The sequence below is a fragment of the Budorcas taxicolor genome, chromosome 1, assembly GCF_023091745.1.
Source record: "Budorcas taxicolor isolate Tak-1 chromosome 1, Takin1.1, whole genome shotgun sequence".
Taxonomy (NCBI): Eukaryota; Metazoa; Chordata; class Mammalia; order Artiodactyla; family Bovidae; genus Budorcas; species Budorcas taxicolor.
Window position 1 is genome coordinate 55,338,824 of NC_068910.1, and position 19,279 is coordinate 55,358,102.

At 41.9% G+C, this 19,279-nt stretch overlaps 1 protein-coding gene across 1 annotated transcript in view; it reads left to right on the plus strand.

Annotated features, from left to right (window-relative positions):
• Positions 1–14,516, plus strand: part of GADL1 (glutamate decarboxylase like 1) — a 190,970-nt gene extending 176,454 nt beyond the window's left edge. The window contains 1 exon segment of the mRNA XM_052636588.1: positions 12,692–14,516. Coding sequence (XP_052492548.1) covers positions 12,692–12,865 — 174 coding nt within the window. The 3' untranslated portion in view covers positions 12,866–14,516.
• Positions 14,517–19,279: the final 4,763 nt, after the last annotated feature.

Consider the following 19,279-nt stretch of genomic DNA (forward strand, 5'->3'; position numbering starts at 1 on the left):
GACATGGAAGGTGACGGATGGCTCGTGCCCAAAGAAACCCCAGACTCCCCAGAGGGTGTCAGCAAGCACTTTTTAAGGCAAACTTGGGAGAAGGGGTCTGGTTAGCTGTTACAGACTTCTGGAATTCTTCATTCTTGCAGCCGTCACGTAGGGCAGGTCACAATGCTCCTGTAAACCTCCACGAAAACACACGTTATTCTCTGTTCTGTATATGAACAGATTCTTAAAGTTCAGAATCTTGAGAATGGGCTCTCCTGTATGTTTCAGGCTGTAGGCAGCATCGTCTAACAAAAGGTGCAGACACTGTGGCTAAGCACCAGCAACAGAGCACAAAGGGTAAAGCAGAGGGGCAGGTCTAAGGCAGAGCCAGGTTTGGTCTTCCTTGTCACAGTCCATTTGATCTTGTGTGCTGCAGAGCCTCCAGAAACCCTCAGGCCAGTTTCCAATAGTTGCCACTGTCCACCATGAAGGAAAGCTTCAAGTGCCACCATGTCCAAAATGCCCTTTACAGCACGTAAGAGTGGTCAGCGTGACTTTTCAGACCTACAGAGAACGTAGGTGGTCGCAGTGGGACAAGCAACTAGTGGCAGAACTAGAAAGAAACCTCCTGATTCAGGCTCCATTTCCTTTCTAGATTTTGTTCTCTAGACTCTCCTTCTTTTTTTTTTTCCAGTCTTAATATCTTTTTATGGAAGTACAGTTGATTTATAATGCTGTTATTAATTTCTGCTGTACAGCACAGTGATTCAGTTAGATATATATATAATATACACACATACATATATCTTTTTATATTCATTTCCATTATGGTTTATCACAGAATATTAAACATAGTTCTCTGTGCTGTGCAGCAGGACCTTGTTTTCTATCCATTCTATATATAAAAACTTAAGTCTCCTAACCTCAGCCTCCCACTCCGTCCTTCCCCAACCCCTCCCCTTGGCAACCACGGGCCTGTTATCTGTGTCCATGATCCTGTTTCTGCTCCATAGGTTCACTGGTGCCGTATTTTAGATTCCACATGTAAGTGACGTCATATGGTATTTGTCCCTCTCTTTCTGACTTCACTTACTGTGATGATCTCTGCTTGCATCCATGTTGCTGCAATGGCATTATTTCCTTCTCTTTCATGACTGAGTGGTATTCCATTGTTCGTGTGCACCACATCTTTATTCATTCATCTGAGGACGGACATTTAGGTTGTTTCCATGTCTTGGCTATTGTGAATAGTTCTGCCCTGAACATAGGAGTGTGTGGGTCATTTTGAATTAAAATTTTGTCTGCCTATGTGCCCAGGAGTGGGGCTGCTGGATCATATGGTAGGCCTAGCTTTAGTTTCTTAAGAAATCTCCGTACTATTCTTCACAATCGGCTGTACCAATTTACATTCCCACCGGCTGTGTGGGAGGGTTCCCTTTTCTCCACACCCTCTCCAGCATTTATTGTTTATAAACTTTGTGATGATGGCCATTCTGACCCGTGTGAGGTGGTACCCCCATTGTGGGTTTTATTTGCATTTCTAGACTCTTCTTGAGTGAGAATATTAATCTCCATCACAGACTGCTTGTTCACAGCATTAAGCACTTCACCCACAACATCACACTCCATATTTTATCAATCCTAGGGAAAGGTCTGTACTGTTGTTCTCATCTCCTTCCTAGAGGTAAGGAGACTGGGGCACCAGGAACTGAAGTTATTAGCCTCCTCTCACATATCTGTGTGCTCTCTCTTAATTAATTTATGTATTCATTTCTAAATTGACAAGCTTTAGGTAAACTTCACCTTTTAAGGTGTGCAGTTCTGTGGGTTTTGACAAGTGTAAAGCATTATTTCCTGGCAAGGATTTACATTACCTTTTGAGGGATATAAAGAAAAATAAAGTGAAGACCCAGCTTTGAACAGAGTTTGTAGACCAGTGATCATGTATCCAGCACTATAATATCATGGTTTTCCACCTTTGAGTCAGAAACGCTCTCAGAAATGTGCAAGTGCATTAATGTTCTGGCAGATACTGGTTTTTTCCTTGATGGGGGTCGGAGGGAGGTGGAAACTGCCTTTGTGATCAGCCATAAAGAAGATTTCTGCAGTTTAGGGCTGTGAGCTCAGAACAATTTTATAGACAAAAGCAAACTATGTTAGGAGGGCAAATGCCTATGCTATACAGAATATCACATTTGGGGCAAATGACTCCAACGTGCTTGGAAATACAATGGAACAGTTTCTATATTGTGAGGTAGCAACTATTACTTTAGTAATGGGTGAGAGATTCCTTTTACTCCATTTAAAAGATGTAAAGCTAACCATTACCACAAGGAACTTTTTGTACAATACTAAAAAATCACTTTCTCCTTTGGACTGTAGCATGTTTAGATTGTAAGGAAATGCTTTCTTTCAATAGCTGCTCATTTAGCAATAACTTCCCTGTGTAATGTAGAGGTTGCAAACTGGAGAATGTATATTTAGCTGAATTCAAAATCCATTTCAATATGTTTTGAACTGCATGTGTAAAGGAAAAGCCAGTTCTCTTTTTTCTTTGGTTGAAAGTTTCACTGTTACAGTAGTGTTCATTTATGTAGATATCACATATATCCTGCCTGGAAAATCCTGGAGGAGCTCACGGAGGAGCCTGGTGAGCTGCAGTCCATGGGGTCGCTGAGGGTCGGCCACGACTGAGCGACTTCACTTTCACTTTCATGCATTGGAGAAGGAAATGGCAACCCATTCCAGTGTTCTTGCCTGGAGAATCTCAGGGACGGGGGAGCTTGGTGGGCTGCCATCTATGGGGTCACAGAGAGTCGGACACGACTGAAGTGACTTAGCAGCAGCAGCAGCACATATATCCAAATAGCAGAAATATGTTAAACCCATGAAAATAAATTTTTTCTCAATTTTATCGCTGTATAGTTGATTTACAATGTTGTGTTAGTTTCAGGTGATAGCAAAACCATTCAGTTACACAAACATACATATATATATGTATATATATACACACACACACGCACGCATATATATATATTCTTTTTAAGATTCTTTCCCATATAGGCTATTACAGAATATTGAGCTCTCTGTGCTATACGCAGTAGTACACAGTAGGTCCTTGTTGGTTATCTGTTTTATGTAAAGTAGTGTGTATAGCTCCTAATTTATGCCTCCCCCGACCTTTTCCTTTTGATAACCATGAACTTGTTTTTAAAGTCTGTTTCTGTTTTGTAAATGAGTTCATTTGTATAATTTTTTAGATTCTGCAAGGAAGTGATGTCATAAGATATCTGTCTTTCTCTGTCTGCCTTAGTGTCATGACCTCTGGGTCCAGCCATGTTGCTGCAGATGGCATCATGTCAGTTTTTATGGCTGAGTGGTACTCCGTTGTGTGCATATACCACACTTTCTTTATCCGTTCATCTGTTGGTGGACATCTAAGTTGTTTCCACGTCTTGGCCATTGTAAATAGTGTGGCAATGAACACAGGGGTTGATAATATGTTTGAATTATGGTTTTCTCAGTATATATGCCCAGGACTAGGATTGCTGGGTCATATGGTAGTTGTATTTTTAGTTTGTTAAGTAACCTCCATACTCTTCTCCAGTCTCATTCTTTTTTTTTTTTTTTTAATTTTTGCTTTTATTTTCATTACACTAGGGAGGTGGATCAAAAAAGATATAGCTGCAATTTATGTCAGAGAGTGTTCTGTTTATATTTTTTTCTGAGCTTTATAGTGTAAATGTATGTAAATAATATGTTCAGTTCAGGTCAGTCCCTCAGTCGTGTCCGACTCTTTGTGACCCCATGAATCGCAGCACGCCAGGCCTCCCTGTCCATCACCAACTCCCAGAGTTCACTCAGACTCATGTCCATCGAGTCAGTGATGCCATCCAGCCATCTTATGTTGTCCCCTTCTCCTCCTGCCCCCAATCCCTCCAAGCATCAGAGTCTTTTCCAATGAGTCAACTCTTTGCATGAGGTGGCCAAAGTACTGGAGTTTCAGCTTTAGCATCATTCCTTCCAAAGAAATCCCAGGGCTGATCTCCTTCAGAATGGATTGGTTGGATCTCCTTGCAGTCCAAGGGACTCTCAAGAGTCTTCTCCAACACCACAGTTCAAAAGCATCAGTTCTTAGGCACTCAGCCTTCTTCACAGTCCAACTCTCACATCCATACATGACGACTGGAAAAACCATAGCCTTGACTAGCCGGACCTTAGTTGGCAAAGTAATGTCTCTGCTTTTGAATATGCTATCTAGGTTGGTCATAACTTTTCTTCCAAGGAGTAAGCGTCTTTTAATTTCATGGCTGCAGTCACCATCTGCAGTGATTTTGAAACTCCCCACAATAAAGTCTGACACTGTTTCCACTGTTTCCCCATCTATTTCCCATGAAGTGATGGGACCGGATGCCATGATCTTCGTTTTCTGAATGATGAGCTTTAAGTCAGTATGTAAATAACCTTAAATTTAGGTCTTTGATCCATTTGCAGTTTGTTTTTGTGTATGGTTAGAGAATGTTCTAATTTCCTTCTTTTACAATAGCTGTCCAGTTTTCCTAGCATCACTGATTAAAGAGACTTTTTTTTGTCCATTATATATTCTTGCCTACTTTGTCATAAATTAATTAATCATAGGTCCATGGGTTGATTTCTGGACTTTCTATTCTGTTCTAGTGATCTATATTTCTGTTTCAGAGCTAGTTCCGTACTGTTCTGATTACTATAGCTCTGTATAGTCTACGGAGAAGGCAATGGCACCCCACTCCAGTACTCTTGCCTGGAAAATCCCATGGACAGAGAAGCCTGGTGGGCTGCAGTCCATGGGGTCGTGAAAAGTCGGACACGACTGAGCAAATTCACTTTCACTTTTCACTTTGGAGAAGGAAATGGCAACCCACTCCAGTGTTCTTGCCTGGAGAATCCCAGGGACGGAGGAGCCTGGTGGGCTGCCGTCTCTGGGGTCGCACAGAGTCGAACATGACTGAAGCGACTTAGCAGTAGCAGCAGTAGTATAGTCTGAAGTTAGGGAGCCTGATAGCTCCAGCTGTGTTTTTCTTTCTCAGGACAGCTTTGGTTATTTGCGGTCTTCTGTGTTTTCATACAAATTTTAAAACTTGGAAAAGCCAGTTCTGTGTATAGTCAGAAGAAATCACAATTAAAAATGTTCATTTAAGTTTTAGAAAGTTTTTGTATGTTTGAGCTCTTTCATGATCGAAAATTGATGGAACACTTTTCTGCTGAAGAGTACATCTCATTTCTTAATTGATGCTGAGAAGAAAATGAGATGCAAATCTGTGTTTAGACTATAATTCAGTTATAGGTGTTCTGATCACTTTCCATTTACTGGCTCATGCAAAGACCATCATGATGCTTTAGTTATGGAGACAGATTCCAGAGAAATTCATGCACAAATTCAGGAGCTACACCTTTTCTCACATCTTATTTTCTGTCAACAGCAAAACGGCATTCAGGACTGCCTGGGGAGTCTCTTCAGGGTAGCCCTTCCCCAATGATTGGTTGGCCTTCAGCTTATATGCACTGGGAAGGCTCTGGGTGCCTCCTAGATTGTCACTGGCCTGGCCTGCACTTACCTTGGAAGAAGAGAGGCACCTGGAAAGCCCACTCAAGCACTCTGAACGGTGTAGTCATGCTGGTTCTCCTCAGGACTGGAATTCTGGCCCTGACTTTGATCTGCACTGCATCTCTGTCTGGGCTCAGCAAATCTGGGATGTCCCCAGACTATACCAAAAAAGTGACTTAAAGGGGAAAGGAGTTATATAGCTTATTATAAGTTTCAGAAACATTTTTGTGTTAGGTACCAGCTATCAAGTGTGGACATTTTGTACCAACTCTTTTCATGAGCTAAATGTTAATATCCTCCTCAGAAGAACTCACCTCAAGTTCATAACCCAGGTTATTTGGGAAAACAATATAAAGCAAGCTACTTGTTAATGATGGTTCAAGAATAACTGTGGCCACCCTGCCCACCCGTCTGTGGCTCTGGGTTCATGCTGTGCTGGAGAAAAAGGGCCAGGAAGAGCTTCTTCATTTCCTGGCTCAATCAAAATTTCTGGAAGAAGCCCAGTGAACCTAATTTTCATTCACTTTTTCCTTATAAGGGGTAGATTTTACATATCATTATACATTTTTTTCCATTTTGACCAGGGAATTAGTAAATTATGTCCAAAACAAAATCTAGCTTATCACCTCTTTATGTACAACGTAGGAGCTACAAATGGCTTAATATTTTTAAGAAGTTGAAAAATAATGAAAAGCAGTTGCTATTTCCTGACATTTGAAAACCACATGCTATTAAATTTCGTTGCCCCTGAATCAAGTCCCTGAATAGCTGCGCTCGTTTGTCTATATATTGCCCAGGGCTGCTTTCATGCCACAGTGGCGGAGTAGAGTGCTTGCAGCAGAGCTCGTGTGACTTCACAGAGCCCCGAACATGTACTGCCTGGCATTTCACAGAAGAAAAGAAAACTTGTCACCCTAGAGCCAGGACAGCTAACATTCAGCATGGCAGCTGACTAAGCACCCACTATAAAGTTTTTTTGGTGTCAATTTCCTTAACCATGTATTGTAATGAGTGGCTTTGGGATGGCTATAAACTCTGTTCTGGGAAATACAGAAGAGGCCAAAGATGTGTGAAACTTAATGTAAATATTAATATAAAGAAATAAAAAACTCCTTTCAAGTGACTTTCATAGGAAAAAAAAATGTAGATAATTTTCTGCATTCAATACAACTAGCTCTCTTTTAGACAAGATAATCCTAAAAAAAGTATCAATTACAAGAAAACTCTTAAAGTTTATTCTCCAGTTTTTTAGTCCAGCTTTCCACCCCATGCTCCGCCCACAAGATGTGCAAGTTATTATGAGTTTAGCTTCCTACTCCTCAAAGACTCTTTGGAGATTAAGAATGAAGATTTAATTAAAATGAAGTTGAGAAAACAACCCTAAAATTGAGTCTGAAGAACATCAATTCAGGGGAGAATTTAGCAAACACAGATCTCGCTAGATTTATTAGAAGCTCTGAATGATGCTGCTGTCTCAGAATCACAGCAGACATGTATGTAGTCTTCGTCCCTTGTATTTGCTGAAAAGGATCACTTCCTTTAATTATGGGAGTATCTTCTCAGTCACTCTGGGTGTTGTGCAGCCCATGTCTTCCAGGTGAAAATGTGACTAACTCACTCCTATAGCAAATGATGGGAAAAAGTTGTATAAAGATCCTGAAGTTTAGAAGCTTTTGAGACATTTACTCTAATCATCTCTGAACCAGACTTTGAAGAACTGATATAGAGGTTTCACAATTAGGTTCATGATTTCACGGAAATGCCATTTAAACTGGAGCAGCTCCAAGAGTCAACAAGTGGGACATATTTAGATAAGCTATGGCACAGTGGCATCGTGAAAACAGAATCATGTCTCAAAATGGTATGGAGATCATGCCAGTATGCAAAAGTAAGTATGCAGAATAACACCCAGATTCATAACTAAAGTGAGGTACACCCCTAAGGAACCGAGGGAGGGAAAACACAGCTTCAGTCCTCAAAATGTGGTCTCTAGCCCCTGTTAGGTACGTGAGCTGGGTGTTACCAGTCCGAGACAGGAAAAGTATGGGAATCCAGAGTAACTGTTCAGAAACTTGTGTAATAGCAGTAACTTTACTGTTAATTTAAAAAACTAATTTAGCTTGTATTTTTTGTCTTTTTTACCTTCTTACTTTTCTTTTTGTGTCTTAAAAAATTTTTTTTAATTCATTTTATTGGAGTATAGTTGATTTATAATGTTGTATTTATTTCTGCTATATAGCAAAATGACTCAGTTATGTATATATATATGTGTGTGTATGTGTTATTTTTAATATTCTATTCTATTATGGTTTATCACAGGATATTAAGTATAGTTCCCTGTGCTATACAATAGGACCTTGTTTTTATGTCTTTTTTATTTTATTTTTATTTAGTAATTCACTTTTATTGTATTTCACAAATGTATGTCTGTAATGGACTGGAAAAAACGAACTTCCTTACAGAGAGTTTAAGAAACACTGTATATTGGGGGGAAAAAACATGTTGTTTAACATTAAATAAGTTACACATTTTAAAAAAGAAATGTCATTTTACAGACATGACAATTTTATTTTAATAAAAGGCTGTGGTAACATCTGGTCAGTTATTTGCTATCAAATTACTGTGCTTGACCAGAAGGAGAGAGTTGTCTTTTTTTCCCTTAGGTTTAAACAACTTTTAAATACCAGATGCTGCTTTATGTGGCAGGGGTGTGACAACAGAATTCTATTTAAATGGCTAAATCACTGCTGAAACATATTTTAAGGTAGAGGCGGGGGTGGGGGGAGGACAGCAATCCTACAGAAATGTGTCGATTAAGTTCCTGTGCAACCAAATAGAAATGTCAGGATCTTCCTCCATTTAAGATGCAGGGACAAGTGCACTGAGGCATAAGGAAAGAATTTGATTTACAATTTGAAGGAAAACCAGCAGTAAGATAATTGAGAGCTGGAAAGCAATCTTATTCCCGCCAAATTGCTTTCCTCCGTGTGTGCTCCATTTAGAGGCGAGATTCGAATGCTTATGTTTAGTTTGTGCATATTTTCTTTCCCTTGTGAATATTCCATCCTGTCGGATTAGGACTGTTGCTCTGCTGTGATCAGCAAAAGAGAATATTCCGAGTTGCCCAGTGCTGGGTTATGCCTGAAGCTCTATAAATAGGAAGTGGGGTTTTTTTTGGTTTGGTTTTGTTGTTTTCGTTTTTTTTTTGTTTGTTTGTTTTTAGGTTCAAACGTGACAAGCTGGCTGTTAACAAGAACATTCTTGGTCTCTAAATTGCTAAAATGTGGATTCGTTTTTAATTTGGGTTCATGAGAATGAGACACATGAAAGCCCATTGCAGATTTTAGAGCTGGTAAAATATTTAACAGTAACCACAACAACAGTAATAATCGATACTACTGTTATCGATACAGTTGCAGATTTCATGAATACCAGCCTTGGTGTTGCTTACAGTTTACTTTTTCCATGAAGTATTCATAAACAAAGATGGTTTTTCCCTCTTGATCTGGAGAAATTACCTATAGGAGTTAAGCTTATATCATGGGTACAAAGATAAGATGTGTGCTGTTACTGCCAAACCCTTACTTAGCTGGTTCTCTGACTCACAAAGGTAGTCATTTCTTTATAATTTTTGAAAATCTGTGACAAAATTTGTCTCAGAAGTTTGGTCCTTAGGTCATGTGTTCTACCCGTGAAAGCACATTTTTATGTCTTACAAGGAATAAGAATTTAAAGATCAAAAATATTTTTATGTTAAAACATCCAAGTGGCCCTCTTAGTTTTATCTTCCTTGCTCATGTTAGAAGGTGTTTTGGGTTTGCTTACAGGAAATGCAGACCTGACATTCATTTTGATAAGCACCCCCTGTGAGCCCCTGATAACATTAGGGGCCAGAATCAGAATTCTACTGCTCTCCAAAGGTAAGGCATAAATTATCATTTGGGGAAGAAAAATAGAGGAAAAGTAAACAGGAATAGACAATGCAAATTAAGTTTGAGCCCAGAACATGCCTGTTTTAAATTTAAAATTGGCTATAAGCCAGAGCAGGTTATACCCTGGGTACCTAGAGGAAGATAGAGGTAAATACAAGGGATGTTTTTATTTAAAAAAAAATCTACAGAGCCACAAGCTGTTAGCTCTAAAACTGACAGTCTGTGCCTCTCCTGGGCAGACCTTTGTCTACCTGGACCGGGTCTTCCTGGGGTGGGTAAGCACAGGCACTGTGGTGATGCTTTCTCACCTGCCTCACACCTGCAGGTTACAGGCAAGAGCCCACGCAGTCTGGGAGTTAGAAACAAACGTGCCTTTGGCGTGAGCCTAAGTCAGCCCACAGTTCTGCACTGCCCTGTGACTGAATAGGAAGGATTTTAAGAGCTGTAAATGACAGATGGGGGTTGGAAGTTTAAATTACATGTGATTATGCATGCACGTGCACACACATACATGTACACAAAGCATGCAAACGTGCACACCCATAGGTACACACATACAAGTGCACATGCTTACACATACATGAAAACACATACATTCACACCCCCAGGTACACACATATACACAAGTGCACATGCATACACACACATGAATACACATACATGCACATTCACACCCCAGGCACACACATACACACAAGTGCACATGCATACACATACATGAATACACACATGCACGCACATACATGCACATTCACATCCCCAGCTGCACTGGAAGCCTGCCTACCTAAGGGAATGCGGATTGGTCAAGTTAAAGCAAATAATCCTAGAAAAAAATGTGATGCATACATAACTTAACTATTTTAACTTAAAACACATCTATGTGCATTTCAATTTCTACATCTTTTGATAGAACTTTTTTTCCCCATCAAGTGAGGATTTCCAAGAGCCAGTGAGGCTTGTCTTGAGCAGAAGTCTGATGCTCAGAGAGCACCTATGGTTCTTGCATAAACTACACTCTTCAGGAATCATCTGTCATGTCCAGCTCAGGAGTCTTTACATGGAGAGCGTGCTCAGCACCTGGGCAGCCACCTGTGTACAGACTTGGCCTGGACGCTCAAAGCTTTGTTGTAAAGCTTTTATAGTTCTTCCATCACACCTAACTCGTTAGCAGTAATGTTTGGCAGTCCCCTCTTCCCCCTTATTTCGTCTTTCCAAAGGATTCAACTTAGTTTTTATGGAGAACACGCTTCACTTTCATTTGCTTATGTATTATTTCACTAGATTGTAAAATCTAATAAGACATGGTACTTGCATAAACAACTTTGGAAGAAAGCTGATACTAAGACCATAAAAGCTGAAGGGTTTCAAATGGACGTGCATAGAGTTACCTACCAGCTTCATAATCCACTGGACTTTTGTCTCTAAGTTATGCAAAGAGGATGGAGGTAGTACTGATTCAGCTGTTTTCCTCATCTCTAAAAAGTTCAAGATTAAATTTTTGACACAGTTCCCAAAATGTATAGAATCTGATGGTCTGTATTTTTTCACTTACATGACCTCTGACTTCATCTTCTTTTTCTACATTTACCTTTTGTTAAAACATGTATTTTCTTTCTATGTTCCTTATACCTTGAGAGACATTCAGTCCTTCACTGGAATGACAGTGTGATTGAGCTTAGTAGATCTTTGCTTTTGCTGTTTTAAGCAGGTTATGGTCCATGCGTTATAAGATTTAGGTTCTAAAATGAGCATATGATGAAAAAATCCTTTTATCATATGAAAAGGATCCTTGTACATCCCTTGATAAGACTCTAGTTGAGTCCAACATAGATCTCCAGAGGTCTGAAGCATTGATCTTCCCAGAAGCTTGGGACAGATCCCTAAGTTGAGAGCTGGATGAAGCAGTTTGGCATGTCTTCAGGGAAAGTGAAGTGAAGTGAAAGTGAAGTCGCTCAGTCATGTCCGACTCTTTGTGACCCCGTGGACTGTAGCCCACCAGGCTCCTCCGTCCATGGGATTCTCCAGGCAAGAGTACTGGAGTGGGTTGCCATTTCCTTCTCCAGGGGATCTTCCTGACCCAGGGATCGAACCCAGGTCTCCCACATTGCGGGAAGACGCTTTAACCTCTGAGCCACCAGGGAAGAAGTACCTGGCAAGTCATAGGTGTGGTTCAAACCAGAGTGGTGCTGGGTGGGGAGGGGTGGGGTGGTCACACTCTGAGACGAGTCCTGGGAACAGAGGTTCATGCCCCTCCCCTCAGGCATCTTATACCACACTGCGTCTGACTTTAGCTACGTATGTGTTTCTCCCTATTAGCTCACTCCATGTCCTGACGAGAGAACACACACTCCTTGCAGTCTCTCTCCCGTATTCACTTAGGACACGCTCAGCAGCTGTGAGTTGAGATGGAGAAGGAGACAGATCTGTGCCTTTGGCCGTTCATGGCCTGTTCTCCCTGTGCTCACCAGAAGCCCTTCACATATGTAGTTCCTATTTAATTACCACTGTGCACTCTTAATAAAGGACACAATGTTTTTATTTACTGTTAATAAACCAATATGTCCTATGAATAAGCTAATAAAGGTAGTCTTCAAAATAGAACTGCACATAGCACCTGTTTTAGTCTTTTCCTTGGTAGACTGTCAAGGCATGGCTGTTATTTTGGGTGATTTGTATCCATCTCTGACTAATCTGTATTTGAGTTCCCTGAATTGAAGTATTTTTTAGTTCTGACAAATTTGGTACGTAACATTTGACACCTTTGAAAGTGTGACCCCTGCAGACACTGGTTTGTTTTTAACGCGACAGTGTTGCATCGTGATTTAAGGTTCTGAGCAAGGACTTGGGTGGGACTATCTGGTTTTAACTTTCAGCTCTCCCCCTTACCAAACATAGGACCTCAGGCTATTTAATCTCCATGCACCTCAATTTCCTCACCTAGAAAGGGCATGTTAATAGTATCTCTTGCGTGGACTTATTGTGAAGATTAAGTGACTTCATCTGTCTAAGATGCTGGAATCACTACTTCTGTGCCACGAGTGCTCAGCCGGCTGCTGGTACTAACGCTGACCTCGCTGTGTGCCTGAGAGTGGCTTCCGCAGCAGGGGCCACGCTATGAGCTGCCAGTGCCTGGGTGCGATGCTGTCATGACACTTAGTGTTCTGGTCTTTCACCGTCTCCCTCCTCTCCCGTGCAGGTGGCCCCGGCCATTAAGGAGCGAATGATGAAGAAGGGGAGCCTCATGCTGGGCTACCAGCCCCACCGGGGGAAGGTCAACTTCTTCCGGCAGGTGGTGATCAGCCCTCAAGTCAGCCGGGAGGACATGGACTTCCTGCTGGATGAGATAGACCTCCTGGGGAGGGACATGTAGCTGTGGCTTTGGGTCCCCCAGAGGCACGGGTCCTGCCCTGAGGGTAAGGGTCCAGGGCATCTGGGGACACACAGACTGCAGCCCTTCTGGAGCGAGTAGGACACATGCCCCATCCTTGCCCAGCAAAACCGAAATACTAAGCAAGTAGTGTGAAGTACTCTCTAGGTGCCAGGGGCCTACTGCTGCAATAAAGGAGGTAGTGAGAGGTGGGTCTTCTCTGGGACGACCCCTGGGACAGAACCCCAAAGGGTTCAGTACCAGGTGGGCTCTGGGCTCATTGCTCTTGAAAAAGCCGCTGAATTAGCGAGTGGAAGAGTGGTTTACGATGTGTGACCCAGAGACCAGCAGCCTGGGAATCCTGTTAGAAATGCCTGGCCTCAGCCTTGCCCCAGACCCACTGAATCAGAAACCCTGGCGGGTGGGGGAAGCTGAGTGCTCTGAACTTCACGGAGCCTTCCAGGTGCTTCTTAGGCAAGGTAAAATCTGAGAGCCAGCAGTTTAACTTAACGCAACGTTGAATTAACTGACTACTACTCACTCTGATGTGTTTGCCCGCAAGGGATATCGGATACTTTGGTGGCTCTGAAAATGCAGCTGTGGCCTCTTAGTACTAATGTTTAGGGGCATCAGAAGTATAGCAAAGCTGTTTTTAAAAGAGAAACTATAATATATAGAAGATGTTTACTTTATGAAAAGGTATCTTTTATTCAGGCTAAATGTTTATTCTCAAAAGTTAAAATTAACCACTATCTATTATAAAGTATCTGAATTAGAGCTAAGGATAAAAGACAGACTTTTGTAGTGTAGCCTTTTAATCAAAGCAACATCCCTAATTCATTTCCCCAAATCGTTCATGTCATTAATTGGGAGTACGTTAGGTATACATGTCTCTAATTAGATGCCTCTTAGCTTGAGGGGCCCCTTTCTTATCTTGCTCTCTGCTTGTAGGAAATAACAAGAATGACGTCCAGGGTTATACGACATTCCCTTTCTCAAGCTTTAAAATGGCAGTGTAGGCTATTAAAGGGTTTATATTGGGCAGAGAATCAGGGAATTAGAGGTCTTTTGGGGCACACACCTCCGCCATTTATCCTGGGAGTGGATAATTGTAATTCTGTCTCTAATCCTGGTCCTAGATCTCTAGCAGAATTTCCTTTGACTAAGAAATAAACAGAATTCAGAGGTGTGGGAGCAGAGGTCAACAAGGTACAATGATGACTCGCATTAGAGCTCCCCTCTGGAAGGCAAGTGAAGGAGAGTTCTCAGGCAGCAGACGGGAGCAGGGGCCAGCAAGGCACAGTTACACCTCTGGTTAGAGCTCCGCTTTGGAAGGCTTGTGACTGAGTGTTCAGACATTAGACGTAGCATGTTCAGTACCCATCTCGTATGCCATCACTAACCTGCGCCGTTTAAATTTTGAAGAGTTAAAAAGCAGATATGTACTATTTCCTTGTGTTCCGTATTTTCATTTTAGAGTGTGTGGTTTCTCAGTATCTCTATCGGTCAAAGAATATCTTAAACTTTCTCTGAACTACTTTAATCTGTGGTATGTGTATTGCATCCCTTGTTGCCTTTTTGTTTAAACATCTCCCTAAAATGTTCTGAAACTGAGGTTTGCAATAATTTGTGTCTAATGAAATAAAAAAGCAATGTGAGCACACAGTGTGTTTGGCTTTTCTTTTCCTGTCTTTCCCTTTTCACTGGATTGTACCAATACATGTTATTTATTTATTTTGTAAGCAATAGATAATCATTTTTTCGGGGGGCCAGCGTGAGGAATTCTGCCCATGGCAAAGGTCATGAGGAAGGAGGCTTGGCATACGCAAAGGCGTGATCAAGCCTCAGGAAACCCCCTGTTCCCGAGCATCTAACCCCAAAACCAGAGTCTGTTTTATGCTCTCACCTACACCTCTGACTTTACGGGGGGCTCTCCCCCATAACCGTTTCTCTCAGAGAAGGAGTAAACGTGCAGCTCCAAGGCAATAAAAATTCTTGGGCGTGACAGGAGTGTTTCAGCTTACGGACTCCTCTGAAGGTTATCTAGCCCACCTGTATAGGTTCGTCTGGCCACATGTGATTTACAGCCTCCCAATCTGAGAGGCACGAGATGTTTTAGACTTACTAAAGGCAAATTATTTTGGGGAGTTAGAAATTATTAGTATAATGGGTTGGTTAGGAATTATATTGGTGAAGGGTTTTTCATTTGTTGTGTCAATAATTGCTGCTAATTCCCTGCTCTGGGTGGGACAAGGATGTCTCAAGTCAAACCTCTCTGCTGACAGACTAGCTTGTGTGACAGGATTATCCATACTCCTGCCACATGATTGTTTACTACCTCTCAACCATAAATAGCACAGAGAGTTTTGGAGTATTTGGAGAGTCTTAATTAGCATAGGGCTTTTTCTTCTTGTTGAGTCAATGATTGCCGCCAGGCCTCCATATCCTTAGGCACCTGGGAATATATTAATTAATGTATTTGGAATATAGCAAAGGAAATATAGTAGTTTCTGATGTTAGCAATACTAGACTTTTTGAGTTAATGGATTTTCTCTTTCGTAATAGATCACTGTACTTTGTTATAAATCACTGTGTCCTTGCTATGTAAGAATGTAACTTTATCATATCTTAAGACTAAACAGATCTTAAGAGGAGCATTGGTGAAAGGATTTTCATTTGTTAGGCTGATGTTTGCTGCTAAATCTCCATGTTCCCTACCCTTATAATGAATATAACTAGCATATAGGAAGAAATGAGTATTAACCTTTAAGCATATAGGAGAAATAAGTATTAACTTTTAAGATTAATCATGTTAACCTTGGGTTAAATAAATTCCTCTCTTGATTGTAACTCACTACACCCTCACCCCATAGGAATGTAACTTTATTTGGAGGGTGGTGCCTGGTTTAAGAAAAAACACCCTTGGAAGAAATAAGTTTTTTGGTTATCAGAAAGAAAGGATCATAAAATGTCAGCAGGTCTCACTCACGGCCAGAAGATGATGTACCTTTTTTATACATTTATGTGAAGCACCTGATTTTGATAAAGGTCAGGACTGCTGACCCCTGCGTGACTCTGTATTCATCCCTATGTGTAACAAAAGGTATATAAGCAAACCCAAAAATAAAGAAATCGGATCAGTTTCCAGAAAGACTGATTCCCCCATGTCGCTTCTTTCTTGCTCCTGTTTTCTGGCTGAATTCCCATCTGGAGCATGGATGCTATTCCACGTAATCCAAGTTATTCAGCCTCTTTTTCTCCACTGATCTTCCTACTGCACTATCCATTTCTAATCTCTCTTTATCTGTGATTAAATATGTATTTTTCCAAAGACGCCGACTCCGTCCCCACCTTCGAATCACCCTGGATCCACCGGGGCTGGACCCCGGCACATTTTAATTTTTTAGGTGTTAAAATCTTTTAAAACCTTATTTTATATTGGAGTATAGTTGATTTACAGTGTTGTTTGTGATAAGTTGATTGATTCAGCAGCTTGATTCAGTTATATATATATATAACAGTGTTGAGCACAGTTGATTATCTGTTTTATATATATATATATGTACACACACATATACACACATACATATATATGTATATTACTGTGCATATGTTAATCCCAAACTCCTATTTTATGCTCCCCCCACCTTTCCCCTTTGGTAACCTTAAGTTAGTTTTCTATATAAGTCTGTGAGTCTGTTTCTCTTTTGTAAATTAGTTTATTTGGTGCCAGTACATTTTAGAAGTGAATTGGGCTCTGTTGGTGTTTTAGTTAAATAATTGAGATAATTATTGAGATAATACTTGAGGTTGGAAGTGGTCTGTTTTTTAGTTAACATCTTACATGAAGTAGAGAAACCGGTTATAACCAGTGTGGGTTTGCCTCTCATTCAGTCTGTCTTCATCTGGGCAGGCCACGGGAGACCCCACAGCCCCAGGTTCAACTCTTGTCAGGCCTTTTTTTGTGAGGACACAGTTTCTTGCTCAATGGGGAAGAATAATGTTACCAGGTACTTCAAACATCCCACTTCTTTCTCCTTAAAATGTACAGACATTTAAAAAAAAAATGTACAGACATACCATCCCCCAATCAGATATTTGACTGAATGATCGAGAAACATTTTTTTATAAAAGGGAAAGTGAAGGTCGCTCAGTCGTGTGTGACTCTTTGTGACCCCTATGGTCTGTACAATCCATGGAATTCTCTAGGTCAGAATACTAGAGTAGGAAGCCATTCCCTTCTGTGGCAGATCTTCCTGACCCAGGAATGGAACCAGGGTACAATGGAATCCTGCATTGTAGGTGGATTTTTTTTACCAGCTGAGCTACCAGGGAGGCCCTTTTGATAAAAGGTTAATTGTAATTCATTCGACCTTTAAACATATTGCTAGTGGGCCTGCTGTCCCAGGCCATTGTCTAGGTGTGGGGGGATGCACGGTGAGTGAAGCAGACAAAAGTCCCTGCTCATGTGAAGAGCAGATAGTCAGCAAGCCAGCCTGTAATGAGGCAGGTGGTTGCTGCTGTTCAGTCACTAAGTTGTGTCCGACTCTTTGTGACCCCATGGGCTATAGCGTGTCAGGCTTCCCTGTCCTTCACCCTCCTGGAGCTTGCTGAGACTCATGTCCGTTGAGTCGGTGATGCCATCCAACCACTTCATCCTCTGTCATCTCCTTCTCTTCCTGCCCTCAACCTTTTCCAGCATTAGGGTCTTCTCCAGTGAGTCAGCTCTTTGCATCAGGTGGCCAGAGTATTGAAGCTTCAGCTTCTGCATTCATCCTTCCAATAAATATTTAAGATCGATTTCCTTTAGAATTGACTGGTTTGATCTCCTTGCTGTCCAAGGGACTCGAGTCTTCTCCAGCACCACAGTTTTGGGAGCTCAGCTCTTTGGTACCCAGCCTTCTCTATGGTCCAACTCTCACATCTGTACATGACTACTGGAAAAAACATAGCTTTGACTGTAGAGATCTTTGTCAGCAAAGCGATGTCTGCTTTTTAATACAAGGCAGGTGGCAGTGTGTATTTTTAAGAAAAAGGGAGTGAGGGGGTGGAGCGTGGTGTCACTGAGGATGGACTTGGCTGCTGGAGAGAAGTCGGTTAGGCAAAGTCTCTTTGACGAGGGAACCTCTGCACAGAGGTCAGGGAAGTGGGGAGAGCCCTGTGGGTATCTGGAGACAGGGTGTTCCAGGTGGAGGGCTTGGTCAGCTGAAGGCTGAGGAGCCATACTTGGGGTCCATCCAAGGACCAGTGTGAAGGCAGTGTGGCTGGAGTGGAGGGAACAATGGGGTGAGTGGTAGTCAAGATGGGGCAAAGGAGTCAGGGACGCCTCTGGGAGTCAGGATACTGTATAGGTGGGACTCAGACGGATACACATTGGAGCATCGGAGCAGGGTATTGACGTGACAGCTTCTATTTTCAGAGGATCACTCTGACTGCTGTTTGGAGAACAGGGTATGTGTGGGGAAGGGTGGGCTCAGGGAGTTCAAATAGGGGGCAACTGCAATAGTGCAAGGAAGAAACCACGGTCATTTATGCTAGAGGAGTAGCGAGGGAAGCGGCGGAAAGGGCTGTAATCCTGGAGGTGTTGTAAGGTGGAGTCCGTAGGTTTGGCTAGTGGAGTTGAGCATTTTTTAAAAGGGGTGAGAAATCGAGGATAGTTTCACTTATCTTTGGCTTGGACAACTTCAAAAAAGGACTTGCCAGCTCTTGGCATGAGGGCTGTAAGAAGAGAAGCTCTGCCTGGTTTTAGTCACATACAATATGAGCTGTCTGTACATCAGCCAACCAGATACATACAAGAAATTACTTACGAGTCTCAACTTCCAGGGGACATGAGACTGAACCAGGGAAGCACTGGACACCAAGACCCTTCAAATAAATGCCTGTGGGGTGGGGGGAGTATGTGGAGTGCCATAGCCAAAAGGAGAAAAAATGATGCAGGTTTTCTGTTTCTTTAATCTATTGGTCCTGCAGGTGTGGTGTTTCTCATGGCAAAGTCCACAAGTTTGAGCCTCCTCTAATGCAGAAGACCAAGGGTGGTGGCAATCACTAACCTTTATGAGTCCATACTGCATGCCAGCTAGTGCGTTTACATGGTCTTATTCACATGTCACAAAACTCTATCAAGGTGGGAGACTTATCCTCATTTTTCATTTGAGGAAACTGGCATTCAAACTGTGTGAGAAATTTCTCCAAGATTATCAGACTACTGAGTGGTAGACCCTGGAGTCAAGCCTAAGTCCACCTCTCCCCAGAGCCCAGGCTGTAAATGTCCTCACTTTGATTGCTGAAAATGTATGGACAGAAGAGGGTCACCCTGGACTAATCTTGCCACCTGACTGTGCCTGATGTCCCACAGTCACCAGGCAAACAAAGCATCGAGAACCAGGCTCTCATTATTGCCTTCTGATGCTGAAG